Here is a 15,909-nt window from a genome sequence, read left to right on the forward strand (position 1 = left end):
GTATTAGATCAAGATGATGTAATGCAGTGAGTATGAGGAAGGTAACTATCCTATTGTGCCAACTATAAGGGTAGGGCAGTAAATATGGTCGGATCTATGGTACTGGACCTACTATGATTGTTTTAATCCAGTCGTTCCAACATAAGGTTGGATCCAGTCAAACTAGCAGCGTCTCCTAGGAGAATGTGTGGAGGCTAGGACCTATCTCTGTCATCAAGGCGGCTAGGACCTATCCCAGGCATCAAGGTCACCCGGGAGACGGCTGGCCCCTTAGTAATGAAGTCCCTGATTACACCAGCCTACGAGGTCCCAACACACTTGAAGTCTTGTATCTTTTTCTTAAGATGAGTTGTTAAAGATACTTATTCTTAAATTAAGACGAGTAGATGAGTTGTGAAAGATGCTTAAGCTGAGAAGATTAAGATGCTTGCCTTATTTTGAGTAGATGGTTTGTCAAAGACGCTTATTAAGCTGAGTAAATGAGTTGTCAAAGAGGGATGTTAAAAGCTAAATTATATGTTAGTAGTATGTGAGTATTTCTTAAAGTGTTTGAATTGCTGGTTTGGAAACATAGTTGTTGATTTATGGAACAAATTACCGGGTAACATCGCAGTATTGATTCAAGTGAAACTTAAGACATACATACGAATGGGTTTAGGTAGATATAAAAAGGAGTTGCCCCATATGAGTCAATTGTTCTTCTGCAGTTACCTATACTCTTGTCATCCACTGAAGGATCACTACCACAGGCAGCAATCCTTAGGGTCATCGGATTGCAAGTCAAATTAGTGTTGATGACTGGATAACTCGCCCCACTGCATAACGACAACATTCTACAGTGAATTACGGTTTAGATGGAGCAAGTAGTATTCATACCTGGAATAAAGTGCGATAGCCTAAGCTACTCTATCCTTTTGTGATGCATCTTATTGTCTCAATAAATGTACTTGAACATGAATAAAGTGTAAGAGTTCAAGTTCAAACATCCAGTTTGTACAAGTCTGTGTTGGTCTGTGTCACGAGCTGTTCCAGCACCCAGTGTTTAGGTGTAGAGGGGAGAAATAGCCTAGGGTACTCTATCATTTTGAGATGTATCTTATAGTCTCAATAAACGAACTTGATCTTGAATTGTTTAGGTCCCTGTTGTTGGGACCTGCATGACAGTCATTATATATATCAGGTGTGGTCTTAACTAACGTATCCACAATTGTTGGTTGGCCTTCACAAGCAGGTGACGAGAAACAATTCAAATCAAAATTTTATCAACTCCCAGTTTCCTCTCTCTTAGGCCTACCAGACCCCCAAAATCGACCCCTTCCGACCCCCTCCATGCTTATATGAGCTATTACTGACCAACCCCACAACACCTCTTACCTCATATGCCCCAACCCCCACTACCCACCCATGATCACATTAATGTGAAGTATCAATGAGAAAATCAGTGGGAGTCATGGGGAGGATTCGAACCTATGCTGTGTGTACTCCCAAGGATAGGTTCGAATCCTTCTCATGGCTTCTACTGATTTTCTTGTGTAAGTGTATTGATTAATATTTCCCTTGATTCAATATTCTAACATAAATAATAAGATACCGAACCTTTCCTTTCTTTATTGTAACTTAAGTCATTTCAACTTTTGATGTAACTAGCGATAATTACGAAGTCACTTCAAGGAGCAGATCCGGGTGTCCAATAGCCCGTGCTAATTAGAGGAGATAATTAGTTACGTTTGTAATTGAATTTAAGTGAAGTAAAGTGTCAAGTATCAAGGCAGTATAAGTGCGTTACAGTTTTACAAGTTGATACCACGCCCACTACAGTAGTTGATGCCCCGCCCACTACAGTAGTTGATGCCCCGCCCACTACAGTAGTTGATGCCACGCCCACTACAGTACTTGATGCCTCGCCCACTACAGTACTTGATGCCCCGCCCACTACAGTAGTTGATGCCCCGCCCACTACAGTACTTGATGCCTCGCCCACTACAGTACTTGATGCCCCGCCCACTACAGTACTTGATGCCACGCCCACTACAGTAGTTGATGCCCCGCCCACTACAGTAGTTGATGCCCCGCCCACTACAGTAGTTGATGCCTCGCCCACTACAGTAGTTGATGCCCCGCCCACTACAGTAGTTGATGCCCCGCCCACTACAGTAGTTGATGCCCCGCCCACTACAGTACTTGATGCCACGCCCACTACAGTACTTGATGCCTCGCCCACTACAGTACTTGATGCCCCGCCCACTACAGTAGTTGATGCCCCGCCCACTACAGTACTTGATGCCTCGCCCACTACAGTACTTGATGCCCCGCCCACTACAGTACTTGATGCCACGCCCACTACAGTAGTTGATGCCCCGCCCACTACAGTAGTTGATGCCCCGCCCACTACAGTAGTTGATGCCTCGCCCACTACAGTAGTTGATGCCCCGCCCACTACAGTAGTTGATGCCCCGCCCACTACAGTAGTTGATGCCCCGCCCACTACAGTACTTGATGCCCCGCCCACTACAGTAGTTGATGCCCCGCCCACTACAGTAGTTGATGCCACGCCCACTACAGTAGTTGATGCCACGCCCACTACAGTAGTTGATGCCTCGCCCACTACAGTAGTTGATGCCTCGCCCACTACAGTAGTTGATGCCCCGCCCACTACAGTAGTTGATGCCCCGCCCACTACAGTACTTGATGCCCCGCCCACTACAGTACTTGATGTCACGCCCACTACAGTACTTGATGCCACGCCCACTACAGTACTTGATGTCACGCCCACTACAGTAGTTGATGCCCCGCCCACTACAGTACTTGATGCCCCGCCCACTACAGTACTTGATGCCACGCCCACTACAGTAGTTGATGCCCCGCCCACTACAGTACTTGATGCCCCGCCCACTACAGTACTTGATGCCTCGCCCACTACAGTAGTTGATGCCACGCCCACTACAGTAGTTGATGCCACGCCCACTACAGTAGTTGATGCCACGCCCATTGCAATAGTTGGTATGACACGCCCATTACCAGCTCTTGTCCCAGCACACAGCTTCTCGTGTGACTGGTGGTTCCTTAGGACTCAACAACAGGTAATGACGAGGGAGAGGTTGGTGTTCTAAGAGATGGAGTTATCTTGAGACTGTTGACTGAAAAACTTCACTCTGGTGATCAGGGTTATCTAAAGACCTTTTTATTCTCTCAGCTGGAACATGGTAGCTTTTATCTCAGTTATACCCTATACGGTGACGGGATGAGGCTTCCACGTCACCCTATACGGTGACGGGATGAGGCTTCCACGTCACCCTATACGGTGACGGGATGAGGCTTCCACGTCACCCTATACGGTGACGGGATGAGGCTTCCACGTCACCCTATACGGTGGTGGGATGAGGCTTCCACGTCACCCTATACGGTGGTGGGATGAGGCTTCCACGTCACCCTATACGGTGACGGGATGAGGCTTCCACGTCACCCTATACGGTGGTGGGATGAGGCTTCCACGTCACCCTATACGGTGACGGGATGAGGCTTCCACGTCACCCTATACGGTGGTGGGATGAGGCTTCCACGTCACCCTATACGGTGACGGGATGAGGCTTCCACGTTACCCTATACGGTGACGGGATGAGGCTTCCACGTCACCCTATACGGTGACGGAATGAGGCTTCCACGTCACCTTATACGGTGACGGGATGAGGCTTCCACGTCACCCTATACGGTGACGGAATGAGGCTTCCACGTCACCTTATACGGTGACGGGATGAGGCTTCCACGTCACCCTATACGGTGACGGAATGAGGCTTCCACGTCACCCTATACGGTGACGGGATGAGGCTTCCACGTCACCCTATACGGTGGTGGGATGAGGCTTCCACGTCACCCTATACGGTGACGGGATGAGGCTTCCACGTCACCCTATACGGTGGCGGGATGAGGCTTCCACGTCACCCTATACGGTGACGGGATGAGGCTTCCACGTCACCCTATACGGTGGTGGGATGAGGCTTCCACATCACCCAATACGGTGGTGGGATGAGGCTTCCACGTCACCCTATACGGTGGTGGGATGAGGCTTCCACGTCACCCTATACGGTGACGGGATGAGGCTTCCACGTCACCCTATACGGTGGTGGGATGAGGCTTCCACATCACCCTATACGGTGGTGGGATGAGGCTTCCACATCACCCAATACGGTGGTGGGATGAGGCTTCCACGTCATTTTATTTATATTATAATAAAATAAAATAAATGAAATAAAATACATAATAAAATCTTAGGGGGACGGGCTGATATCACACTGATGTTGGTTGGTAGAGCCACGAAGCTGTTCTGAAGCGCTGTTATGAACCGTCTTGAAGTACAGATTATTATGGACCACTGAGGAGAGGGTGGAAACGTCCTCACACTGACAGATAGTGAATGGGTTCGAGATCCAGCTTTAATGGTGGATATCACAGATCGCCCGAATTATCTACAATAAATGATGCAATAGAGTATAATACAATAAATAAATATAACTGCAATAAATTAATAGTAGAATATAATGACTGTAGTCTTGCCGTTGTGATGAAAAATCACATTTCTTTTGAAAGGTAATTTGCAGAGTTATCTGTCACACTTTTCAGCCATGAAATCCTTGCAAGATAAACCAGTTTTCAGAATAATAATAATAATGGTTTATGGTGTCACTCGCACAGAAAAGTACTACGGCATGATTTATAAATTAAGGGTTGAGTGTCATGAAGGATTTATTACCTTCAAATACCTGAAACCTTTGGAAGCTATTCTCTATCTGTGATACTGAAGCACTATGAGGCTTCAGCTGGAAATATTTGAGATACAATGTCATTCTATTTTGAGGGAAAGTTTTCGAATGTTGATGTTGACACATTTTATCAATATCTGACACCAAATTTACCTGAGGGCCACTAGCACGAGAGGCCTCGACGAGGACTGGAAGCCGGCGGCTTGTCGAAGGTCGCCCCATTTGTCTTGATCTTTCCTAGTTGGACAAAATTAACCCAGGATCCAGGGTTTGGCCTTAATGATCATATCTGTGTTTAGGAACACGTCGTAAGAGCTGTAATGAACACTGAAAGCTCTCACCTTCGTTCTCAACTTTCTGATACAATACTCAAGGATGCTGGAGCTGTCAGTCAGTTGCACTAAACTTTGATGCACTGTGCCAGATAACTGGCACACAATGCCAATTCTAAGTGTCACAGCACACCAGTACCAGCCAACAAATGTCATTATTATTATTATTATTATTATTATTATTATTATTATTATTATTATTATTATTATTATTATTATTATTATTATTATTATTATTAGTAGTAGTAGTAGTAGTAGTAGTAGTATTGAGAAAATCAATTGTAGCAATGTGGGGATTCGAACCCTTGACCCTGGTACTCCCAAGTCTCCCACCTTACCCATGAACCACAACATGGTATAAGTTATACAATCTTGAACGTCTGGAGGCCCCAGCAGCCAATGAGGGCTCTACATATAACCCTGATATAGTAACCCCATATACATTCTGATATAGTAACGGAGCTCTCTAACAAAACTCCAGCTTCATATACACCAGGAAATCACACTAACGAGATATATCAACAAGAGACTCCACTTGACACACACCAAGAGCCACCCATCTCCTCACTCTGGACGAAGGTGTTGTTTCAGCAGCCAACAGGAGAACTGATGACCTTGTCTGACCTTTGTAGTGTCCTGAGGGGCGCTCCTAGACACACTTTGCCACGCCTATCATGCTCAAGAACCAGTTTTTCCTTTCCGTCCTCCACCTGAGTATAGAATATCTCCTCTATTAACAACTCATTACACATTTTATTATTCATAAAGTTCATATCACTCGCTACACCCAATTAACTCACACTTTAGGACTTAACAAGAGAGCACGAGTGTATTACTGGCCACGTCCGGTGGCCGAGGTTAGGCTCGGCCATAGCCAGGTGAGGCCGAGGAAGGTGAACCGCAAAGTCAAACAGGTTCACTCACTCCACCACAGGTGAGTGACCTGCCTGCCTCAGCGTCCCGGCGCCACAACTGGAATTCTGAGTTTGAGGAGGAGTGGAGGTGATGGCCGCGCGGCCAGCAGCAGAGGACGGGCCAGCTGTGGTGTGGACACAAGACTTGGGTGAACGGCCTCCGTGCGTTGGTAACTGGTTCACTCTACTCCTGCCCCTCCCTGTACCCTTCTGCCCCTCCCAGTACCTTCCTGTACCCTCCTGCCCCTCCCTGTACCTTCCTGCCCCTCCCTGTACCTTCCTGCCCCTCCCAGTACCTGCCTGCCCCTCCCTGTACCCTGCTGCCCCTCCCAGTACCCTCCTGCCCCTCCCTGTACCCTTCTACCCCTCCCAGTACCTTCCTGCCCCTCCCAGTACCTTCCTGCCCCTCCCAGTACCCTCCTGCCCCTCCCAGTACCCTCCTGCCCCTCCCTGTACCCTCCTGCCCCTCCCAGTACCTTCCTGCCCCTCCCAGTACCTGCCTGCCCCTCCCAGTACCCTCCTGCCCCTCCCAGTACCCTCCTGCCCCTCCCTGTACCCTCCCAGTACCCTCCTGCCCCTCCCAGTACCCTCCTGCCCCTCCCAGTACCCTCCTGCCCCTCCCTGTACCCTCCTGCCCCTCCCAGTACCCGCCTGCCCCTCCCAGTACCCTCCTGCCCCTCCCAGTACCCTCCTGCCCCTCCCAGTACCCTCCTGCCCCTCCCAGTACCTTCCTGCCCCTCCCAGTACCTGCCTGCCCCTCCCAGTACCCTCCTGCCCCTCCCAGTACCCTCCTGCCCCTCCCTGTACCCTCCCAGTACCCTCCTGCCCCTCCCAGTACCCTCCTGCCCCTCCCAGTACCCTCCTGCCCCTCCCAGTACCCTCCTGCCCCTCCCAGTACCTTCCTGCCCCTCCCAGTACCTGCCTTCCCCTCCCTGTACCCTGCTGCCCCTCCCTGTACCCTCCTGCCCCTCCCAGTACCTGCCTGCCCCTCCCTGTACCCTGCTGCCCCTCCCAGTACCTTCCTGCCCCTCCCAGTACCCTTCTGCCCCTCCCAGTACCTTCCTGCCCCCTCCCAGTACCTTCCTGCCCCTCCCAGTACCCTCCTGCCCCTCCCAGTACCCTCCTGCCCCTCCCAGTACCCTCCTGCCCCTCCCTGTACCCTCCTGCCCCTCCCAGTACCCTCCTGCCCCTCCCAGTACCCTCCTGCCCCTCCCAGTACCCTCCTGCCCCTCCCAGTACCCTCCTGCCCCTCCCAGTACCTTCCTGCCCCTCTCAGTACCCTCCTGCCCCTCCCAGTACCTTTCTGCCTCTCCCAGTACCCTCCTGCCCCTCCCTGTACCCTCCTGCCCCTCCCAGTACCCTCCTGCCCCTCCCAGTACCCACCTGCCCCTCCCAGTACCCTCCTGCCCCTCCAAGTACCTTCCTGCCCCTCCCAGTACCTTCCTGCCCCTCCCAGTAACCTCCTGCCCCTTCCCAGTACCTTCCTGCCCCTCCCAGTACCTTCCTGCCCCTAATAGTAACCTCCTGCCCCCTCCCAGTACCTTCCTGCCCCTCCCAGTACCTTCCTGCTCCTCCCAGTACCTTCCTGCCCCTCCCAGTACCCTCCTGCCCCTCCCAGTACCCTCCTGCCCCTCCCAGTACCTTCCTGCCACTCCCAGTACTCTCCTGCCCCTCCCAGTACCTTCCTGTACCCTCCTGCCCCTCCCAGTACCCTCCTGCCCCTCCCTGTACCCTTCTGCCCCTCCCTGTACCCTCCTGCCCCTCCCTGTACCCTCCTGCCCCTTCCTGTACCCTTCTGCCCCTCCCAGTACCCTCCTGCCCCTCCCTGTACCCTCCTGCCCCTCCCTGTACCCTCCTGCCCCTCCCAGTACCCTCCTGCCCCTCCCAGTACCCTCCTGCCCCTCCTTGTACCCTCCTGCCCCTCCCAGTACCCTCCTGCCCCTCCCTGTACCCTCCTTCCCCTCCCTGTACCCTCCTGCCCCTCCCAGTACCCTCCTGCCCCTCCCAGTACCCTCCTACCCTTCCCTGTACCCTCCTGCCCCTCCCAGTACCCTCCTGCCCCTCCCAGTACCCTCCTGCCCCTCCCTGTACCCTCCTGCCCCTCCCAGTACCCTCCTGCCCCTCTCAGTACCCTCCTGCCCCTCCCAGTACCTTCCTGCCCCTTCCTGTACCCTCCCTGTACCCTACTGCCCCTCCCAGTACCTTCCTGTACCCTCCTGCCCCTCCCTGTGCCCTCCTGCCCCTCCCTGTGCCCTCCTGCCCCTCCCTGTACCCTCCTGCCCCTCCCAGTACCTTCCTGCCCTTTACTGTACCCTCCTACCCCTCCCGGTGCCCTACTGCCCCTCCCAGTACCCTCCTGCTCCTCACAGTACCCTCCTGCCCCTCCCTATACCCTCCTGCTCCTCCCAGTACCCTCCTGCCCCTCCCTATACCCTCCTGCTCCTCCCAGTAACCTCCCAGCACCCTCCTGTACCTCCCTGTACCCTCCTGTACCTTTCTGCTCCTCTCTGTACCCTTCTGACTCCGATGTGTACCCTGTTGCCCCTCTCTTTACCCTCCCTGTGCCCTTCTGCCTCTCCCTGCAACCTCCTCCGCCCGACTACTTGGGCTGGACGGTAGAGCGACGATTTCGCGTCATGCAGGTCGGCGTTCAATCCCCGGCCGTCCAAGTGGTTGGGCACCATTCCTTCCCCCCGTCCCATTCCAAATCCTTATCCTGACCCCTTTCAAGTGCTATATAGTCGTAATGGCTTGGCGCTATCTCCTTGTAATCCCCACTCTTCCTGCTTATTTGTCTACCTCTAAACTACCTTCTCAATTCTACCCCTATAAACTACCCCCTCAAGTCTACCCCTCTAAACTACTCCATCAATTCTACCCCTCTAAACTACCCCGTCAGTTCTACCCCTCTAAACTACCCCGTCAATTCTACCCCTCTAAACTACCCCCTCCATAACGACAAACTACTGGAATATTATCTAAGAGTGCAGAGTTACAAACAAAATAAGATTTCAACTGAGAATTAACAGAGCAGAAGATGTTGTTAAACACATAGCACATAATCTTACTGAAGGGAACCAACGAGTCATAAATACTCATACTCCGCCTAAGTAAAACAGAAACAATTAGCAAATTACCATACAAAAATTTGCATTATCCCTGCAAAAAGAAATGTTCTCAACAGAAGAAGGATGATAGGAAAATCAATTAATACACATACCACTGTGTATAAGTCTGAGGTAGACAAAACAAAGGAGAAAGCTGTGTCCGTGTACATCTAGGAGATAATTAGATTCCCATTCAACTAGGCTAGTTGAATGGGAATTTAGATTCCCATTTGGCTAGCCATGAGGCCAAAACACAAAAATATCATCAACATTACTAAGCCAAATAGACAGACGAGAATCTATCATGGGAAGAAGAGCAGTTTTAAAGTAGTCCAGGAGAGAGAACACATTAAAGAGAGATGAGATCCCATTGTTACACCAAAAGTTTGAAACAAATATTTATTTTTGAAACAGGAGTTAACAATGTCTGATGTAATCGAGGAAGTCGTCAATTGAAGGTAGATGAACATTCCCGTTGTGTTCATTCGCGTTCTGACTATGGAAAGTGGGAGCATCAACAAGTGAGGACATTAGTAAAAAGAGAATCAACATTAACGCTAGGCTTCTTATAGGAAGGCGGGCGGTGAGATAGAGTATCATGATAAGGAATGACAGTTTTGGCAAGCTAGGATGTAAGAGAATAACTGGTAGATCCTACTCAATAAATAATAGGACGGAGAGGAACGAGAAGTTTATGAGTGCTACAGAAACCGTAGAAATACTGAAAATAAGGGCGAATGACACGTAAAACGTTTGACGAGATCAAAATTACGGAAAAAGACTAGAGAGCTGTCTCAGTTTACGGTTGAAAATAATGTTAAGGCGATCGAAACGGTTTATAAACCAGAGGAGCATATATCCTAGATTCTGGGAACAATGTTTCAGTCCTTTGGTTTACTTGCCTTCTCGCCTTTCACCTCACATTCTTACTTTATGTACTGACTTTCTCTACTACTCTTTCTTAGGTGGCTTAATCTTCATCAATCACTCACTCTCTACTTGATGATGGTCTAGGACGGACCGAAACATCGTCACTTCCATACTCTACAGGTGTGTTGGTTGGGTGTCTAATTTTCAACCATGTTATTGTGACTTACTGTCTGCTGTATGTGCCAGTTTCCCCACTTTATAGAAAACGTGAACTCTTAAACTTATGACGTATCAAATTTTGAAGTTACGATACAGTAGAATTAACTTTCAATATTATTCAGAGTTGGAACTTACTGAGATTAATGTACTACCAAGTTAAACTGTACAGTAAGTTGACAAATTGAAGGTACACGAGTGCAGACGAGGCGAGCAGCCATGGCACGAGGGAAATACCCGAGACGACATTGGCCGGTCAGGGAGTACTGTCTCCTGGGCTTGGCCTTCTGGCCTTGGGGGCAGAACTAGACGCCACCTCAGTTGTGTTAGTCGCGCATATTGTAGCGTCATATAATATTACGCATGTTACACACTTAAAGATGCTATAAACGTACATCAGTTAGCTATGTAGGGTATACCAGAGAGAGTTCACAGAGGCTCAGAGGTTCTCTCTAGGGTTTAGGGTTCACAGCGAACTCGGAGCCCCAGAGAGCGGCAGTGACATAAATTATCAAGGGTGAGAACAGTGCTCAACTAAGGGTGGATAACACTGATCATTACCTGCAGGACTATGGGTCCACCACGGGCGACGTGCTCGACCCTGGTCCTCCAGTTTTATTTAGTTTAGTTCCTTTATTATGCACTATGCGCCCCAAGTGTAGTCAGTAGGGGTTTCTGGGTATGATTTATTTATTTATTTATATACAAAAAGGTACATTGGGTTTATCAGAGTACATAGACTTGAAGTTTTACATTCTTGTAAAGCCACTAGCACGCATAGCGTTTCGGGGAGATAAGGTACATGGTTGGAGAACAGGTGAGAACCCCGTATTAATAAATGGAATCCCTAGGTATAATCATGCCATATAGGACTACACCATATTGTGTTTGTTAGTAGAGTTAGTGAGGTGGTGTAGGCTGTGATTCATACGTTAGTCTGCAAGCAGCTGCGTCTAACAACTTTGGTTGAGGAGACAACCAGCCAGGCAGCCTGGTCAGAGACCGGGCCGCGGTAATTGCGATACCCATAACCACCACAATGTCCCAAAAATATAAGGTACCAGTTCTAGTTACAATAAACGATAGCAATCGCTGCTAAAAGGAGCAAACTTTACAAGTAGCATACCAACGGAGATCAAAAACTGTCCTTAAGCTCCACTCCTGTGCCAGATAAGTCCACTACGGGCTCACTATAGCCCGTGCTACTTGGTACTACTTTTTATTCAGAATAGCTGAATCTAAAACAACATACTAGCTGGCCACAAGCAGTAAACTACTTTTATAGCAGAGAGTGATGATCTGTACACATTCTCAACAACAAAGGCACATTTCACATAGATCTGTATATCTAGAAGCACCGCCACGTAAGCAAATTATCTTAAATTATATATATATATATATATATATATATATATATATATATATATATATATATATATATATATATATATATATATATATATATATATATATATATGTGTGTGTGTGTGTGTGATTGAGATTCTTGGGACAATATGAGATATATATATGTACAACAGTTTTAAAATTGTAATCTCGAAAATACAGTATATGTGTTCAGAGGAGCATTTGAATTAGTTAACGTTATAGATTGCAAGTGTGGTTGTGTGTTCTGTGTCTACAAAAAGCAAGTGTTTGTTGTGTAAATGTAAACAAAAAGCAAGTGTGTGATGTGTAAATGTAAACAAAAAGTAAGTTTCTGTTGTGTAAATGTCAACAAAATATGTGTATGGAACAAGAGTAGCCTTAGGTGACGTATTTGCCTACCTATAAATCCAACAATCAGCTTGTTTCCAATGATTGTATGTATGTATGTATGTATGTATGTATGTATGTATGTATGTATGTATGTATGTATGTATGTATGTATGTATGTATGTATGTATGTATGTATGTATATACTTTTCCCTTAATAAAATGTTTGATATATATTTTCAATAAAAGGGAATAAAACAAACACGTGTCTGACCTTTATGTAAACAAATACCACTTTATTTCACGTCATGTTTCTTATTACAGTTGTAACATTGTACAACAAAGTTAATGTGGACTGAATCCACTAATAAATAGTTTTTTATTGGTTATCGCTAAGATAAATATAATTCTACAGATTAGGGTTAATGAAAACTATTGTTGACATTATCTACGATAAACGTTTTATCTTAATCTTAAGCCACTTAATCTTAAGTATTGGAATAAAAAAATTTAATAATAAATAATAATAAAATATTTTAGTAATAACTAAATATTTTATTATTTATAATAATAAAATATTAATACAAATGTTTTTATTTTATTTCATTATTTACTAACATTTTTTATAATAAAAAAAAAAATTTTATAATAAAAAAAATTTATGTAGTATTATGAGTTATTTTGTCTTAACAACAGGATATAAAATATATCTGAAGGTATGACAGACTACATCCATATGTCTGGACAAGTTAACAATAAACTACTACGACACACATGTTTCAGACAGCGATCTCCTCTTTCAGGAGATTGGTCCCACATATGTTGGTAATGTGTTCATGCTTCTGTGATTAACTTGACACTTTATAGTACTTTGAGCGATGCTACTTAAACTACACTGAAGTAAAGATATGGTTAACTCTGGCTGTATTAAGACCACCGCAATACCTTACTGATGAACCAGCGAGTATACTTAAGTCGTAAACATTGTCCAGGAATAATATAAACTCAGTGTATATACACTGTTACTGTTGAGCTTGAGGCCTATTAACCTGACGAGGGTAATTACAGGGCCGTCCACAGCAGGTTGCTACTAGTACTGTACATTGTCCAAAACAAAAGTAAACTCCGAGAAGTAGGGATAAGATTGATTGATGAAGTTTAAGCCACCCAAGAGGTGGCACGGGCATGAATAGCCCGTATGTGGTAGATTTTTTGGACTGAATGCGATCTTTGGTCGTGAAACAGCAAGTGAATGTAGGAATACACCTCTCGGTGAATGTACATTCTTGTGCGACCTCTTGGGGGTGGCTTAATTTCTATCAATCAATCGTAGGGTATACGTACTGGTGTATGTATCTCGATCCTGTCTACCCTGACACAAGCATGTAGCCAAATAATGATATATACTTTCTGTTAGGTGTTTGCAAATGTTTAAAATCTATGTATAATTAATGTATCGTAGGGATAATGTACAAATTTATATAAGTAAATACAAATTTCTGTTTGATGACTATAAATTGGACAGCTAGACTGACTTGTTTAAACTTTTCTAAAAAAAACACACAAATTATCGTGATCCTTTACATTTTTACAGATGTTACCCTTAATTTTAATTTTCTGTTATACATTCTCCTGTCGCGCTGAAGGGTAACATTTGTAAAATAATATATTCCCCCCCCCCTACTTGTACATAAGTGAGAAACTTGAGAATCTCTTTTTAAACACAACGTTAACACCGACGAGACATTTTAACTATTCATATTAAAATTGTGTGTAATATAGTGCTATTACCCAGTATCAAACAGACAATAACACAGGACTTGAAGGTGGAACAAATTACTACAGGTTTATACAGACGTTTAAAGACGAGAATGGTGGTAAGTGCTGTATTGGATTTTATCATTATCAAATGAGGATACTTGAGGTTGTATACAGTGGTCAGCTGGAGTTTACTTGGAGTGGTTGGGTTCCAATTATTGTATAGAAGCTAACGACGCCCTATGCACTAAACCGTTTTCTATCTGGGTCATGTAATTGTAATTCAGGATAATACTAAAATATGCTAACTATTTAGACCCCGTCCTCAGAACTTCCATCCCTCCTCCTTGATCCACTTCTGCAGCTGCTTGATCTCCTCCTTGGCCTCCAGGCCGAGCTGGCCCTCCGGCTGCACCTCGGGTTCGTAGCTTAGGACCCGAGCACACTCCTTCAGAGCTGTCATTGCCTCCTGGGGTGGAACAAGTTCACATTAACACACGAGAACAACACATGCTATACGCCCACCTGGCTATTATCATAAAACCCTTCAATCGTAAATGCAAGATAATACTGCAGTTAAAAAAATCAACTGGAAAAATCTTCAAGACAAATTGGGCGACCTTTATCAAGCCGCCGGCTTCCTGTCCCCTTCGAAGCCACTATAGAGATGACGGCCCTCGGGTAAATTCAGGATAGGACATCTATCGAGATAAAAATTGTACACGTACTTAACTTTAGCCATTTAGCCATATAAATTAATCGAAACTATTCGCAGTATAGATATGATAGTTTTTTTCTATATATCATTTGCCAACGTTCTACCATGCTTGAAGTATATTTTTGCACATACGGATCATCGTAAGAGCGGAACCCAGAGACATATTTCTTGATTATTAATGCGTTCATAATATAAAGTGTGTAAATTACAACCGGGTCCAATAGCCTCGGTGACCAAACCACCAACCGAAGGAAGCCTGGCCAGTGACCGGGCCAAGGGGACGTTGATCCTCGGAACTATGGAAAGGTAACTAACTGCAAGGTAATCCTCCCCAGGTCATAGATTTCCCAACCATAATTATCAGTAATATTTCATCCCGGGTAATGTCTATGCAAGTGACATCCTCACTGTCGCCTACTGTCCTAAGGTCTTCCTAATAACTAATAACTCCCACGTTATAGCGAATTGCACAACACAAGAACAAAAGAATTGATACAGATAATGGCTCCAAAAAGCCTCCACTTACGGGCTCGCCATAGCCCGTGCTACTTGGAACTTTTTGTTCAGAGTAGCTGAATCTAAAACAACAACAACACCAACCTCGCTCTCGTCACAATGGACCTGATAATGGTGCAGGACGGACCGACACGTGGTCGTCTCCTCATCTTCTGGAGTGTGGTTTGGTCTTCATCAGTGGGATCCTTTAACAACTCACTATCACATAGCTTCTTCTTCTTTTAATAAATATGTTGTAAGGCAGCGGTTTTCAATGTACTCTGTCAATAAGCTTTACTTCATATTCCTCAAACTAATCTTAAACTATTTTGAAAGGATTAATTTAGTTTATCAAATGATGAAGCAGATCACTGTAGCCTTCATACTGCATTAGAAAACTTCACTCTTGGAAAGATAAGAAGAATTGTGCATCCTGATCGTGCATAGCTTAATGTTAATTTGGACTTAAATTCCATTTATCTGCCCCCTGGAGAACGTGAAATTTGGATACGTATTTTCTACACTTCTGGCCATGTAAAAAATTAACTGGCCATTAACATGGCCTCCTTAGACCAAAATAAGTGGGGAGGACGTTTTCTACAGCTGTCGGGTACAGTATATATATTTACAAAAAGGCCATCACTTAATCTGGAGGTGGTAGGTGAAGACAACTATTAGCCAGCAGCTGAGGTCTGGCGCAGTGCACCTCCCAGGCAGCAGGAGTCAGCATGGTGGCACTGTGCCACTTTATGATGTAACCTGTGATGTGGTCCTGTCTGAGTGGTAGATCTGTTTGGCGCCACAGGTTATGGTGTCCCACTGACACAAACAGCAAACTTGTTAGGCTTATTCAAGATTTAATTTTTTTCCTACTTACTGCTAGGCAAACACAGGCATCAGATATAAGAAAACATGTCCAAACGTCTCGCCCTGCCTAGGAATCAAACCCGGCAACAATAAATTGTGAGCCGACTGCGCTGAAGACCACAGTCACATTCTCCTCACTCCACATTATATATGCATAAAAGG

At 45.9% G+C, this 15,909-nt stretch overlaps 1 protein-coding gene across 3 annotated transcripts in view; it reads right to left on the reverse strand.

Annotated features, from left to right (window-relative positions):
- LOC123766916 (uncharacterized) overlaps window positions 1–15,909 on the reverse strand; it is a 49,472-nt gene that overhangs the window by 586 nt on the left and 32,977 nt on the right. For 2 of the 3 annotated variants that reach the window (XM_069307440.1, XM_045756404.2), the window contains exon 5: window positions 12,180–14,136. The exons of the other annotated variant lie outside the window; for it this stretch is intronic. In XM_069307440.1, coding sequence (XP_069163541.1) covers window positions 13,993–14,136 — 144 coding nt within the window. In that variant the 3' untranslated portion in view covers window positions 12,180–13,992. Of the gene's footprint in view, window positions 1–12,179; window positions 14,137–15,909 lie in introns of those variants that run through there. 3 annotated transcript variants of the gene reach the window in all.

The sequence above is a fragment of the Procambarus clarkii genome, chromosome 60, assembly GCF_040958095.1.
Source record: "Procambarus clarkii isolate CNS0578487 chromosome 60, FALCON_Pclarkii_2.0, whole genome shotgun sequence".
In the NCBI taxonomy this organism is placed as follows: domain Eukaryota; kingdom Metazoa; phylum Arthropoda; class Malacostraca; order Decapoda; family Cambaridae; genus Procambarus; species Procambarus clarkii.